The sequence below is a fragment of the Stegastes partitus genome, unplaced genomic scaffold (assembly GCF_000690725.1).
Source record: "Stegastes partitus isolate 25-593 unplaced genomic scaffold, Stegastes_partitus-1.0.2 Scaffold824, whole genome shotgun sequence".
Lineage (NCBI taxonomy): Eukaryota > Metazoa > Chordata > Actinopteri > Pomacentridae > Stegastes > Stegastes partitus.
In genome coordinates this window covers 81,988-95,041 of record NW_007578555.1, presented here as the reverse complement: position 1 = coordinate 95,041, position 13,054 = coordinate 81,988, and the positions used below count along the sequence as shown (strand labels likewise).

The window sequence follows — 13,054 nt, the reverse complement described above, 5'->3', positions numbered from 1 at the left end:
TCCTGGAGGACAACCTGATGCAGGTTATATGCACAAATTAAAAATGTGAGTTTTATCCCGATGAGTAAATCATTTTCCATCACTCTGTAGATAGATAGATACTAAATGCTCCAGAGTAGATGCAGTGATATATGTTGTTCTTACACATGCTTTTGATTCTGTAATCAGTCCAAATATCTGCAAAATGTCTGAAAAGTGACAATAAAATCACTTCTTTCTTTGTTTGCTTTCATGTGTTGTATTCTTCGTTCTCAGAGCTCCTTCAGTGCTACATAAACACTCGTATTGTCAGGATGAGTTAGAGACGTGAGAACAAAAGCTGAGCCTGATAGAAAAGTAATCAGAGTAAATACATTATCCTGAGGAGTGAGCACGTTGGCATTACTCTGACACGTTAGAGATACGCTCTGTTTCCAGGACTGATGATGATGATTACCAGTCAAGGAGGCCGATCACGGATATGTGGAGCCGATATTCATTTGCAGTAAAAGTGAAAATGTTTGTGTCAACATTTTGAATAATACAAACTCCAACACCTCATTTAACGGGTCAGCAGGGACCCTGTCATTCAGAACCAGGCTGCTGCTACGAATGATTCATGTCACTGCAGCTGAAAACAGTCGGACAGCAACAGGACAGACTGCTCATCCCTGAACACCATGTCGGCGTCATGATGCAGGGACATCAAGTCTGAGGTCTTGAGCAGCAACATCCTGCTCCTCTCTACAGAAACCATCAGACAGCCTTCATGTGACAACAGGTTCTGCTGCTCGGGATCTCAGTCAGCACAGAAAAAGGCAAACGGACCTGGTAGTTAAACAGACACTATTGCCCCACAGTTTCCTCAGCTTCTGCAGCTTCTCATGAGCCAGCAGAGAGGTCCTGGGCTCACACTGCCAGTAGCTGGGTTGGAGAGGACTGGGATGTTACGGGTTCTGCTGATATCACTGCTGATTGGCTGCTGCCCAGCCGTGGCTCTGCGGTAACCAATCAGATGGTGCTGTGGGCGGGACCCTGCTGCAGACAGGAGGCGTCAAGCCTGAAGAACCCGGTTCAGATCGACCTCTGGTCTCTGATTCCTCATTAAAGTAAAACCTGGAACATTATTGTGATGTTAGAACCTGATCCCTGTTATACACAGCTCTGGTTTGTTTGGTTCTGGTGGTTCACATGTATGATGGTTCAGGGTTCTTTTGAATTATATTATATTCCACAGAAGGGTGGACAGAATAATAGAAACACCTCCTGCAGCTCATTGGTTTACAGTTAATCAGTGTGCTTCACTGACCTTCATCAGAAAGCCAATGACTCTGTTTCATATTTAAATCACCACAAACAGTCTAAGAGCCTCGGATTCACTGCAGTTTATTCCTGTTTGTGTCTTTCACACATTTTCCAAACAGGAGTTATCTCTGGACAGCTCTCTGCGCCTCTGCTCGGGTCTTTACGGTACCTGGAGGTTCGGCTCTCTGCGCCTCTGCTCGGGTCTTTACGGTAGCGGCTGTTCCTTCTGCTGCGGTTCTGTTCGGTGCCAGAACCTCAGTGACGCTGGACTTCTGGACTCTGTGTGATTCATCCTCAGCTCTGCGGCTTTTCTCTCTTTATTTGCAGAACATCCTCCGCCGGTCCGTCCGCCGGTCCGTCCGCCGCCTGCAGCAGCTCCTCTGCGGGATCAGCCTCCAGCAGCCGCCGCTGACCGGAGCTCCGGGATCAGATTAGAGTCGTTATATAATCCGCTGATCTGTGCGCTCGGAGCGCTGCTGTCTGCGGAGCTGAGGGTTCGGTTCGGTGTGTGTTCTGCTGTAGAGAGACTATTCCGTCCGTGTTCATGCCAGATCTGCAGCGCTTCAGTTTTCCGTACCATAGCATGAATCCTTTGTTGGGGGGCACCGCGCACCTCCAGCCGCCGCAGCAGAGCCACACGCCCGGACACCCGGACTCCCCCTCCGGCCTCCTGCCCGACCCGGTGTTCGGAGCGGCGGACCCGGCGTCCTTCCTGCTGGGAGAGCATCCGGGCTCCGGGGCCGACCTCCCCGCCCCTCCGCCCTTCCTGCACCACAGCCCCGGCGGCGGCGGCTTCCCGCACCGCGCCGCGCCGCACCCCCCCGCCGCCATGGCGCTGCGGAACGACCTGGGCTCGAACATCAGCGTCCTGAAGACCCTGAACCTGCGCTTCCGGTGCTTCCTGGCCAAAGTGCACGAGCTGGAGCGCCGGAACAAGGTGCTGGAGAAGCAGCTGCAGCAGGCGCTGGAGGCCCAGCAGGCCGCTCCGGGCGGAGGGGAGGCCGGCGGGGCGCGCACCCAGGAGGCCGCCGTGCAGACCGGCTTCGTGGGCACCATCCCGCTGCGGCCCGGTTCGCTGCCTTTCCACAACACCAACAACTCGGCCCGCAGGCCCACCTCCCTGTTCCCGCCCGGCACCGGCACCGGCACCGGCCTCCCCCCCGCGGCCTCCGACGGTTCGGCCCAGACCTGCGCCCCCCACCCCGCCATCACCGTCAGCCAGGCCTCCCCCTGCCCGGACTCTCCAGGGCCCAAGCCGGCCTCCGGCAGCACCAACCCTCCGCCCCGCTTCCTCCCCGGAACCATCTGGTCCTACAACCACAGCCGCCGGTCCGGGCCCGGAGCCGAGCGGCTGAGCAGCCCCGGGGTGTCCTGGGTCCACCCGGACGGGGTGGGGGTCCAGATCGACACCATCACTCCGGAGATCAGAGCGCTCTACAACGTCCTGGCCAAAGTCAAGAGGGAGCGGGACGAGTACAAGCGGAGGTAGGCGGACCGGGACCGGGCCGGGTTACTGGACCAGGGGCAGTAATCTGTGGACTGGGTCAGGCTAGGGGGGCAGATTGGTGGAGCGGGGACAGGTTGAAGGGCAGCACTGTGGGGTAATGTTGTGTACTGGGGCAGTATTATGGGGCAGTACTGTGTTATGGGGCATTTTTCTGGGGCAGTCCTGTATTATGGGGCAGTTTTCTGGGGCTGTCCTGGGTATTTGTGCCTCCCCCTGCAGCAGCTGCAGAGCCTCCACAGCAGCTGACTCAGCTCTGGGCTCCATCAGTCTGAACAGCTGCTGCCACAAATACCCCAAAACACTGTCAGGGGGCAAATGTTGGGCTTACTGAGGAGGTTGATCTGAAGCTGCACCTGATGAGTCCTGAGACCTGAGGAGGCTGAAAGTCTGATCCAGAACAAGCTGAGCTCAAACAAATGTCCTGCAGTGCTGCAGCGGTTCTGGTCGGTACCGTGGACATCAGGCACTAGAATCCTTCACATGTTTGTGTCTAAAATGTCAGAACCTGTGGATCAGAGTTTCCTCCAACGTCTGGTTCAGTCCAGAGATGTTCAGTTCAGTGTCAGAGGAAAGAACCCAGAGAACCTTCAGACTGAAGGAGCTGAACCCAGAGTTCTGACTGATTCTGTTCAAACCCGATCAGCTGCTGGAGGCGACCGAACCAGAGCTACAAACCAGGATCCATCCAGAACCTTGTCTGGGTTTAAACTGGAGCTTTTTCTCCTGGACTTTGGTTTGATGGAGCTTCATAGTGGAGCTGAAGCTAATTATGAGCTCCACTGGAGATGTTCTGGATGGATCCATCAGATGTTTGGTCTACAATACCAGAAAACGTTCACTGAAGAAGCTGAAACCACTGAACACTGAACAACTCGTTAATTCTTCTGATCATAGTTTCAGTGAGACGGTGACGATGATGTCTGATTAAAACAGAACCACAGAGACTTCTCTCAATCATCTACATTAAATAAGATCCTTGTTGAATGTGTTTTATTCTAAATGAGCAGGTCCAACAGGTGAAGCCACACCTGTAGTAAAGGTGACGTTTCACTGCTGCTCTTTGTTCCTGTGATTAGAGACCAAATACTTCAAACTGGAGCTTCAGCACTGATCAGTCATCAGGTAGCTGAAGAGCTGAGCTACAGGTGAGTTAATGAGACGGTAGTCCTGGTACCGCTGCCCCCTGATGGTCACCAGGTTCAGTCGGTCTGGTCTTCGGTGGATTCCACCTTCAGACTCTCAGATGAAACGTCCCGTCGGCTGTTGGTGGGTTGAACTGCAGCTTCATGTCTGCATTCCTTCACATTATGAGCGAGTGAGCACTCATGCGTTCATCACTGAGCTCTTTGTGTCCGAGTCCAGACGGACTTTCTGTCTGTGCAGAACCTGAAGAGCTTCTACAAACCCGCCATGTATTGGTCCCCCTGTGAGGACGGCATTGGACTGGTTCTGGATGAAGCCTGGTGGTCCGGCTGTCACCATCACACTGCTGCAGACAGGAGAACCCTAACCCGTCACAACATTTAGCTCTTCTGAAAAATACAGAGATTATCAGCAGAAGACTTAAATCACTGGAAGTGGTTCTGCATCGGCATAGAAAACAGAAGGAAACTGGACAAAGCTGCTAGAAGCAGTTTGGAACCTTCATGTGGTCTGAAGACCTCCAGGTGGGCTTTTCTCTGTGGACTCCTTCAGACCTGTGAAGGATCAAACTACCAGACAGGAGCTGATCAGACATCATCAGCTGCTTTCCTTCCTTCATGTTGCTGCTCATGTGGAGCTGCAGCTCAGTACCGTCCGATAAACTCCTGGACCTGGATCCAGAGTGGAGGAGGTTCTGGTAGATAAAATCAGAATGAAGCTGCAGCTCATTCACAGGATTCTCTGTGAGACCTCCTGAACCCTCAGCGTGGGTCCTGCTGCTGCTCTGTTTGGTTCTGTTGTTCAAGGACACGTTCTGATCCGCCTCCAGCACACAGCTCCCCCTCCCTGCCTCCCCCTCCCTCCATATCTGCATTGCAGCATGCGCTGCAGCTGCGGCTGCTGCAGCTCGTCCTGCACGCCCAAGCACTTCTGATCCAACAGCTGCTGAACCACCAGCACCGGCTCGCTTGTTTCCTGGAGGTGGAACGGGCCGCGAGCTCTGTAGTAAACGGGTTCTGTATTGAACGGGTTCTGTAGTAAACAGGTTCTTTATTAAACAGGTTCTGTAGTAAACAGGTTCTGTAGTAAACGGGTTCTTTATTAAACAGGTTCTGTATTAAACGGGTTCTTTATTAAACAGGTTCTGTATTAAACGGGTTCTTTATTAAACAGGTTCTGTATTAAACGGGTTCTGTAGTAAACAGGTTCTGTAGTAAACAGGTTCTGTATTGAACAGGTTCTGTAGTAAACGGGTTCTGTAGTAAACAGGTTCTGTATTGAACGGGTTCTGTTTAGCCTGAGCAGCAGGAGGTCCAGGTGACATCACAGCTCTCTCAGTGCGGGTGATGAGCTGATCCGGGCAGCGGCTGCACCGGGCCTCCTGACAGAACCAGATGATTTCTGTTCAGGCAGCTGCTGAGTCCAGCTTCAGTGTTTCATGAGGACCAGTTCAGAGTCCAGTTCTCTGTTTGAGGTCGTTTAGAAATCGAGTGTTTCTGGATCTCAAACGGATCTGAGGTCATCTTCTCGGATCAATCAGCCGTTAAACTGATCAGCTGTTAAACTGATCAGCCGTTAAACTGATCAGCTGTTTCGAGAATCCAATGGTTATTCAACAGAAACGTTCTAAACTCAGGTTCCAGCTCCTCCAGTGAAGGTTCTCTGGGTTCTTTCCTCTGTGACAGTAAACAGAACATCTCTGGACTGAACCAGGAAACTCTGCTCCACATTTTTCACCATTTAAAGACATTTTAGAACCAAACAGCTGATCGATTGATCCAGATACTGATCAAAGTTAAAAATATTTGACAGTCTACTTGTTGTGTCCAGATGAAGAGCAGTTTGGCGTTCAGCCTCCAGGTGTTCTCCGGGTTCTCACACCTGTCTGCATGACGCTGACTAAACCCTGATCTGTGTCTGTCAGGTGGGAGGAGGAGTACACCATGAGGATGGACCTGCAGCAGAAGATCACAGACCTGCAAGAGGTAACGAACCACTGGCTTCACCTGAAACCACCTGGAGCTTTACCTGTTGGTCACACCTGAGTCAGGTTTTCACTGAACCAGGTTTAGATCTTCCTCCTTCTCAGTGGAGTCCCTTTGGTGTGTTATTATCTGAAGCCTTTCCAGCCTGCTGCTGGGTTCAGAGTCCCGGTGAAGGTGTGGGTTAGCAGGAAGTCCTCTGAGGTGATGGAACCGTGGAGGTGGAGGTGGTCTGATGCTTCACCTGCAGCGTGTTCACCCACAGCCTGCTGCTGGTGAAGCACTCGACCCAGACTGCTGACCGCTTCCTGTTTCTGAGCTACATTCAGTCCTGACTCGCAGCTTCTGATTGGTTCCTTCGTTCTGTAACCGCTGACCACCAGCTGGTTAACAGCTTAACTAGGTCAGTACTAAAACATGGACAGGTTCTGTTTTTATTCTTTATCTGCCGCCGTCGCCATCGTCGAGCAGCAGACCTCCATATTTGGGCTTCCTACAGTGTCTTTGTGCACTCGCTGGTTTGTTGGTTTCCTGTTTGTGTGTGTGTGCGCACGTGCACGTGCACCGTTGCCAGGAATCAGCCTGTGACCCGGTTCAGCAGCTGCAGACCACAAACAGCCTCCACAGAACCAGACGTGTTGCATGAACAGGTGAACATGCAGAGGAGAGCGTTGCCACAGCAACACAGGCTGTACCATGACGACACACGTCCACAACAACCGCCTGCAGCAGGTTCTACATTCAGGATTCACTTCCTGTGTGTGTGTGTGTGTGTGTGTGTGTGTGTGTGTGTGTGTGTGTGTGTGTCTTGCAGGACCTGCAGGAGAGCGAAGGTTGTCAGGACGAACTGGCTCTGAGGGTCCAGCAGCTGAAGGCCGAGCTGGTTCTGTTCAAAGGCCTGATGAGCAACGTGAGTTCAGTTTGAGCAGATCTGGAACGTTTGTGCTTCATGGATGCGTTAATGTTCCTCACAGCTTCATCCAGACTCCGCCTTTGACATGTGGGGCTGCAGGTGGAGGAGAAGCCTGACGTTTAGTTCCTGTGACGTCAGTGAGGACAGCAGGAGGCACTTTGACCCGCTGGGTCATCGTTTCATCACAGTGACTGTTTGTGTAGAGCAGGGGTGTCGAACTCCGGTCCTCCAGGGCCACGATCCTGCATGTTCTAGATGTTTCCTTCTTCCAACACACCTGATTCACATGATCAGGATCGTTATCAGGCTTCTGCAGAGCTTGATGATGAGCTGATCATTTGAATCAGGTGTGTTGGAAGAAGGAAACATCTAGAACATGCAGGCTGTGGCCCTCCAGGACCGGAGTTCGACACCCCTCGTGTAGAGTCTGGACGTGTTTCAGAGGAGAAGATAAACTTGTGGTGCCACATATTGATCAGAACACACACAGTGAGGCTGACGTAGGACACATGACTTAAACACCAGAGCAGAGACGTGATGGAGACAACTGACGGCCACCAGACCTCGTTTCTAAAAACGTTGTTCTTTGGTTTCACGTGTGCACATCACTGATTCTAGCAGTTTGGATCCGTCCTCACGTGGTGTAACTTTGACTGAAACCGTTTTCATCTTGGGTTCACTGGGTTTGGGTCAGGCCTCTCACAGAACTTAGTGCTGCTGATGTAGAAGGTCCAACACTGGTGCTGTTTCTCTGCTCATGTGGAGCTGCAGCTCAGCGAGTTAAAGTTCTAAACACGTCCACGAAGCCTGAATCAGACTAAAAGATCTTTCTGTGACTTTTCCTCGAGGATAATGAGAACCGACAGTTTTCTTCTTGGACCGAGCAGCAGAACTCGTTGTGTTTTGTGCCTCTGAGGTTCTGATGAACAGAGTTGTGTGTCTGTGCATCCAGAACCTGTCGGAGCTGGACAGCAAGATCCAGGAGAAAGCCATGAAGGTGGACATGGACATCTGCAGGCGCATCGACATCACGGCTCGGCTGTGTGACGTCGCCCAGCAGAGGAACTGTGAGGACGTGATCCAGATGTACCAGGTACCAGTTAGTCCGGTTCTGGTTCCGGTTGTGGTCGGCAGGTGCGTCGTTCTGATTGTGCTCGTATCCTTCTGCAGGTTCCCAACAACCAGCCGGCCCTGAACTGCCGCCGCAAACAGACGCCGCTGTCCTTCAACGGCAGCGAGTGCGACGACACGGTCAGCACCTCGGAGAGCGACGGCGGGTTGGTCCGGGACGACGAGCACGGAGGCTCAGCGGCCAATCAGATCAACGAGGAGATGCAGAGGATGTTAAACCAGCTGTGAGTGGTCCAGATGAGTCATGTGATCAGACAGGGGTTCATCATCATCATCGTCACCACCATCATCATCACCACCCTGCACTTTACTAATTAATACTCTGTGTGTGTGTGTGCGCGTGTGCGTGTCTCTGTGCGTGTACGTGTGTGTGTGTGCGTGTGCGTGTGTGTGTGTGCGTGTACGTGTGTGTGTGTGTGTGTGTGTGTGTGTGTGTGTGTGTCAGCCGTGAGTGTGAGTTTGAGGACGACTGCGACAGCCTCGCCTGGGAGGAGACGGAGGAGACACTGCTGCTTTGGGAGGACTTCCCAGGATGCACTCTGCCTCCTGACCCCGCCCACCCACCTGGAGAGGTGAGCTGCACACGATGTAATCTGATTACAACAGCCCAGATCCGTCTCCTTGGCAGCTGACTGACCTCCGTGAGTTCCAGGTTCTGTTAGAACTGCTCTCAGTCTGTAGACGACCTGCTGAGGTCCAAACCAAACTTTGGAACGAAGGAGAAAAGTGACTTAGAGGCTGTGAGGGTGATCTGCTTGTTAGACGGGCCACTCCAGAACCTGCTGGTCCACCAGGAGCTTTACCAGAACCGTCTGTAGAAAACATGCAGACGTCTGTTGAGCAGCGGTTCTCGTTGGAGGTGATGGAAGCAGCAGAAAGTCAGATAGCTGCTCCCATCAGGGAGTCTGTCACCGCCTCAGGCTTTAGATGATGTTTGAATATCTGCTGATGTCCTCTAAAACCTTCAACTTTGAGACGCTGTGTTTATGCCCAGGCTCTGCTGGTTTATGAGCCTTGGTGCAGAGCAGCTGGACCACGTTCGGGTCGATAGATTCTCAGACTGCTGACCTTCAGAACCCACACATCCGTCTGGATCGGTGTTCGCTGTGTTTGTTTCCCAGAAACGCGTGTCGTGTTTGTTTTGTGCCTCTGTGCTGCTGCGTCAGGAGAGGAACCTGAGCGCAGCGTGAGCAGCTGAGTGTCTGAGCAGGTTGTGTGACGATGTTTCATCCGTGTGTCAGCAGCAGGACGACTGTCTGGAGAAGGTGATCAGCGACACCGAGTGTCTGTTCAAGTCCCGAGAGAAGGAGTACCAGGAGACCATCGACCAGATCGAGGTCAGACGCTCTCCAACACGTTTCATAGCCGCCGTTAACTCTTTCACTGTAGCTGGTGTGAACATGTTTGTTGTCATGTCTGCTCCTCTGTTTCCTGTTGGCTTTGAGGTTTGTGAACATTTTTCTTCTAAGGTCTCTTCAACGATGCCTCAGCATGTTTCTGGTTCCCCCATCTTTAACGGAGCTTCATGCTGCTTCTGTGATTTTCTAAAAACCTGAAACTCTCCTGTTCTGCTGTTAAACGCACCGAGCGCTCTGTTTTCTGTTTGTGTGTCTCATGTGTGAACCAACTCTTCCATGTAAAGCAGAGCTGCAGATGTTTTCAGCAGCTGTCTGACCTCGTGGGTGGACGTAAACATCTGGATTGTGTTTTTTTGTGACCTCAGCTGGAACTGGCCACAGCGAAGAGCGACATGAACCGACACCTGCACGAGTACATGGAGATGTGCTCGATGAAGCGAGGCCTGGATGTTCAGATGGAGACCTGCAGGAGGCTGATCACTCAGAGCGGAGACAGGTGACCACCGGCAGCTTCGTTAACCGGCCTAACCATGACTAACTCGTCTTGTTTTACTCTGGTTTTCATTTCAGTTCACTTTTATCACCAATAGCACACCGTCTCTATTTACCTGAAACTAATACAGATGTTAGAAGTTTTTATCCTCAGAAATGACAGAATGTATCATGAATGAACTGTGTGAACCCCAGACGCAGCAGAAGCACAGAGAAACAGGGAAACACTTTAATCTGCTCAGTCTGTGGAGACAAAATCACATGAATGAGACCGAAACTGGAACAAAACAAGAAAAATGAGACACAGAACGTCACAAGCGAGACAATAAATGAGCATTAAATGAGCAGTAAGAGACAGAACTGTCCAAAGAGGACACAAACCCTCAGAATGGCCTTACATTTGTCTTCAGAGTCTGTAGAGGCTGAAACGTGGAGGTAGTTTAACACCTGCAGGACCAGGAGACCACCGTCCCTCCACTGATGGGACACGCCGGACATGTTGGTTAAATACGTTTTCAGAGAACTGTAACTTGTTTTTCTGGTCTTCTGACAGAAGGCATCTCAGAGTTCTGTCTCGTCATGTGGTTCTGGTTCTGAGCTACTCAGACGGTTAAATGTGGACTAAACGATGAACTACGTGTTTCTCTGTTCGTCTCTCAGTAACTCTGCAGCTCCGACGGCTCCCGACGACGGCGACCAGAGAGAAAACGACAGATCTTCATCGTCCCCGCCCTCGTCTTCCTCCAGGTCTTGACACCTGGCTGTGGTCACATGACCTCTGGCTGCAGGACCGCACCCCCGTAACTATGGCAACACCATGTTTACATACGAGCATCTTTATATCGTCATGTCGTTTATGTTGGTCCGAACCAGTCGGAGGAAAGTGACCGAGTCCGGATGTAAGACGAGTGAGTCCTGTGACGGATGAAGAGTTTTGTTAGATTATTAGACACCGTTAGCCGTCTGTAGACGATACCTCGCCACAGGAAGTAGCGTCTGACTCATTCACTCTACTGTAGTAACCATACCGATGTGGAGGCCATCTGCTGAGGCCTCTGGATCTTTACAGTCACTCATCCACCGTCCATCCGTCCACCAGTACAGTCTGTCCACCGCTCCATTAGCAAGTCTGGATTCAAACATTGTAAGATGTCATGAGTCAGCATTTTACTGCCTCACAGCTGCAGCATCACTTTGAGTTCCGTCATCAAACCAGAAGTAGATCCAAACATGTTCAACGAGACAGAACCAACACCAGAACTGTGTTTCTGTCTCCGACCAGCAGCACGCCTCCTTCACGATGGGTTCAAATCTCCAACACGCTGTTAGAGGTTCTAGTGAAGGTCCGAGGGCTGAGGACCGGCCTTCTGGTGGCCCATGGCGGGACTCCAGCTCATCAACTCACCTCTAAATGAAACGAAGCAGCTTCCTGCTTGTGTTGCATCAAAAACAGTGAAAAGGTCTCGTTTAGGTAATTATTAGCTGTGAAATACCTGGTCAGGCTCCCCGACAAAAATCTACCTTTAATCTGTCAATAGACACCAAAAACAGCTTCCAGTGCAAATCTTAGTAAATGTAGTTTAGTTGTAGGCTGAGGACGAGGAGGAACCTGCATCGACTTCTCCGTAGAGGGAGCAAAATAACTTTCGGCACCAACAAGTTGATGATTGATGTGACGCAGGAGGCCGCCGGCCGTCAGGCGGCACGCTCAGCTGGATGCATGTTAGTGTTCAGGGTTAGATTCAGCTGCGGTGGCTGAAGTCCACCGAGTCGTGGAGAAGCTGTTAGCAGTCGGTGGAGAGCCTGCATGAGACGAGCAGGTCCAACACAGAGGAACAAAATAATCATCATGTAGCCGTCGAGTGCCAAAACACAGGAACAGGTCAGAGTGAGTCAACGGGACACGGCGGGAAAAAAAAGACTGAAGTCGCTGCCGAAGCTCTTGTGGTGCTCCATGTATATAATAAAGCTGTTTTTGAGCCTGTTTGCACTGAGAGGGAAGCAGAACAGTAGAATCTGAATCAATCAGCACCGGTACTGGACCGACCAGAACAGACGACGCTGGAAACGGACTCTTCATGTCTTCTGCTCCTTTCACACATACCTCATTGTTATTTCTGTTGTGGACACGTTAAACCACAAACTGCTGCAGGAAGCTGTGCAGGGCGCCGCCTCTGCTCCTGAGCTCACGTCCCTACATGTAGTTCTGCTGTAGTTCTGCTGTGAAATTATGTCTTGTTTCAGTAAGTTAGGAGGATTTAAAGTGACGCATGTTGGAATCAGCTGATCAGACGGAGGATGTGGAGACACTGACCACCGTTTCCTCTGTACTGTGTTACCTGCACACACTGAGTGAGTCTATGTATGCATGTGTCAGTGTGTGTTTCTGGTGTTTAGTCTGAGGGTTTTTAAAAAGGCTTTAACTGACGCACAACACCAAACAGAACGAACAGAACAAGTCCAGTATGAAGCTGTTTAACTTCAATCTGTGACATTTGAGCCAAATCAAACCAGACCAATCAGACGATATGGAGGTTTTTTCCATTGGGACTTTCCTTTATGAGTGTGTGGCGGCCGAGTAAAGTCAGTTTAAAAATACCTCAGAACAGCCAACTACTGAAATGCAAATGCTTTAGCGAAATGACGTCGATGGCTTTGACATTATCTGTGTAAAGGAAATATAGCTTTGAATATATACTTGTGTTTAAAGACTGCAGAAGAAGACTGACCTCAGTCACACACCTGAAAAGAAACTTGCAAAAGCTTTGAACTCACTCGATGACCTGACTGCTCTATTTAGCTTCTCAGAGGAGATTTTGGCAGTTAAGAATTAAAATACCTTCTTTTTTTTTGTCTGTCTACAATAGAAAGTCTCAAAATATTCATTTAAATTTGTGTCACACAAGAATTTGGCATCTTCCTGGTTCTGGATCCAGATGTGTGACTTTGCAGCTTTAAACATGAGGACAGAGTAACTGTGGCTGAACAGCTTCAGTGTGTAACGAGAGAGACTGAACGAATAAAAGATGCAACTGAGCAACAAACACAAGCCTCATGATTATGTTCACCTCAAACGGTCAGAGTTCAGAACTCCTCATGGTTCTACAAGGAGCTGAGAGCAGCAGAACCTTCTCAGTTCTGGACCTCTGGACTGTGTCTATCTATGTCTGCATCATGGCTCCACATGGAGAAGACCTGAACAGAGGAGGAGAAACATCTGACTGAGAGACTGGACAAAGATGGA

At 50.8% G+C, this 13,054-nt stretch overlaps 1 protein-coding gene across 1 annotated transcript; it reads left to right on the top strand.

Moving 5' to 3' along the window:
* Positions 1–1,417: 1,417 nt before the first annotated feature.
* iffo1b (intermediate filament family orphan 1b) lies at positions 1,418–12,854 on the top strand. The gene is made up of 9 exons (XM_008292694.1): positions 1,418–2,769; positions 5,859–5,919; positions 6,731–6,826; positions 7,782–7,922; positions 8,000–8,184; positions 8,406–8,532; positions 9,205–9,297; positions 9,684–9,814; positions 10,471–12,854. The coding sequence occupies exons 1-9, from the start codon at positions 1,829–1,831 to the stop codon at positions 10,562–10,564; spliced, it is 1,869 nt and encodes a 622-aa protein (XP_008290916.1). The 5' UTR covers positions 1,418–1,828; the 3' UTR covers positions 10,565–12,854.
* The last annotated feature ends 200 nt before the right edge of the window (positions 12,855–13,054 follow it).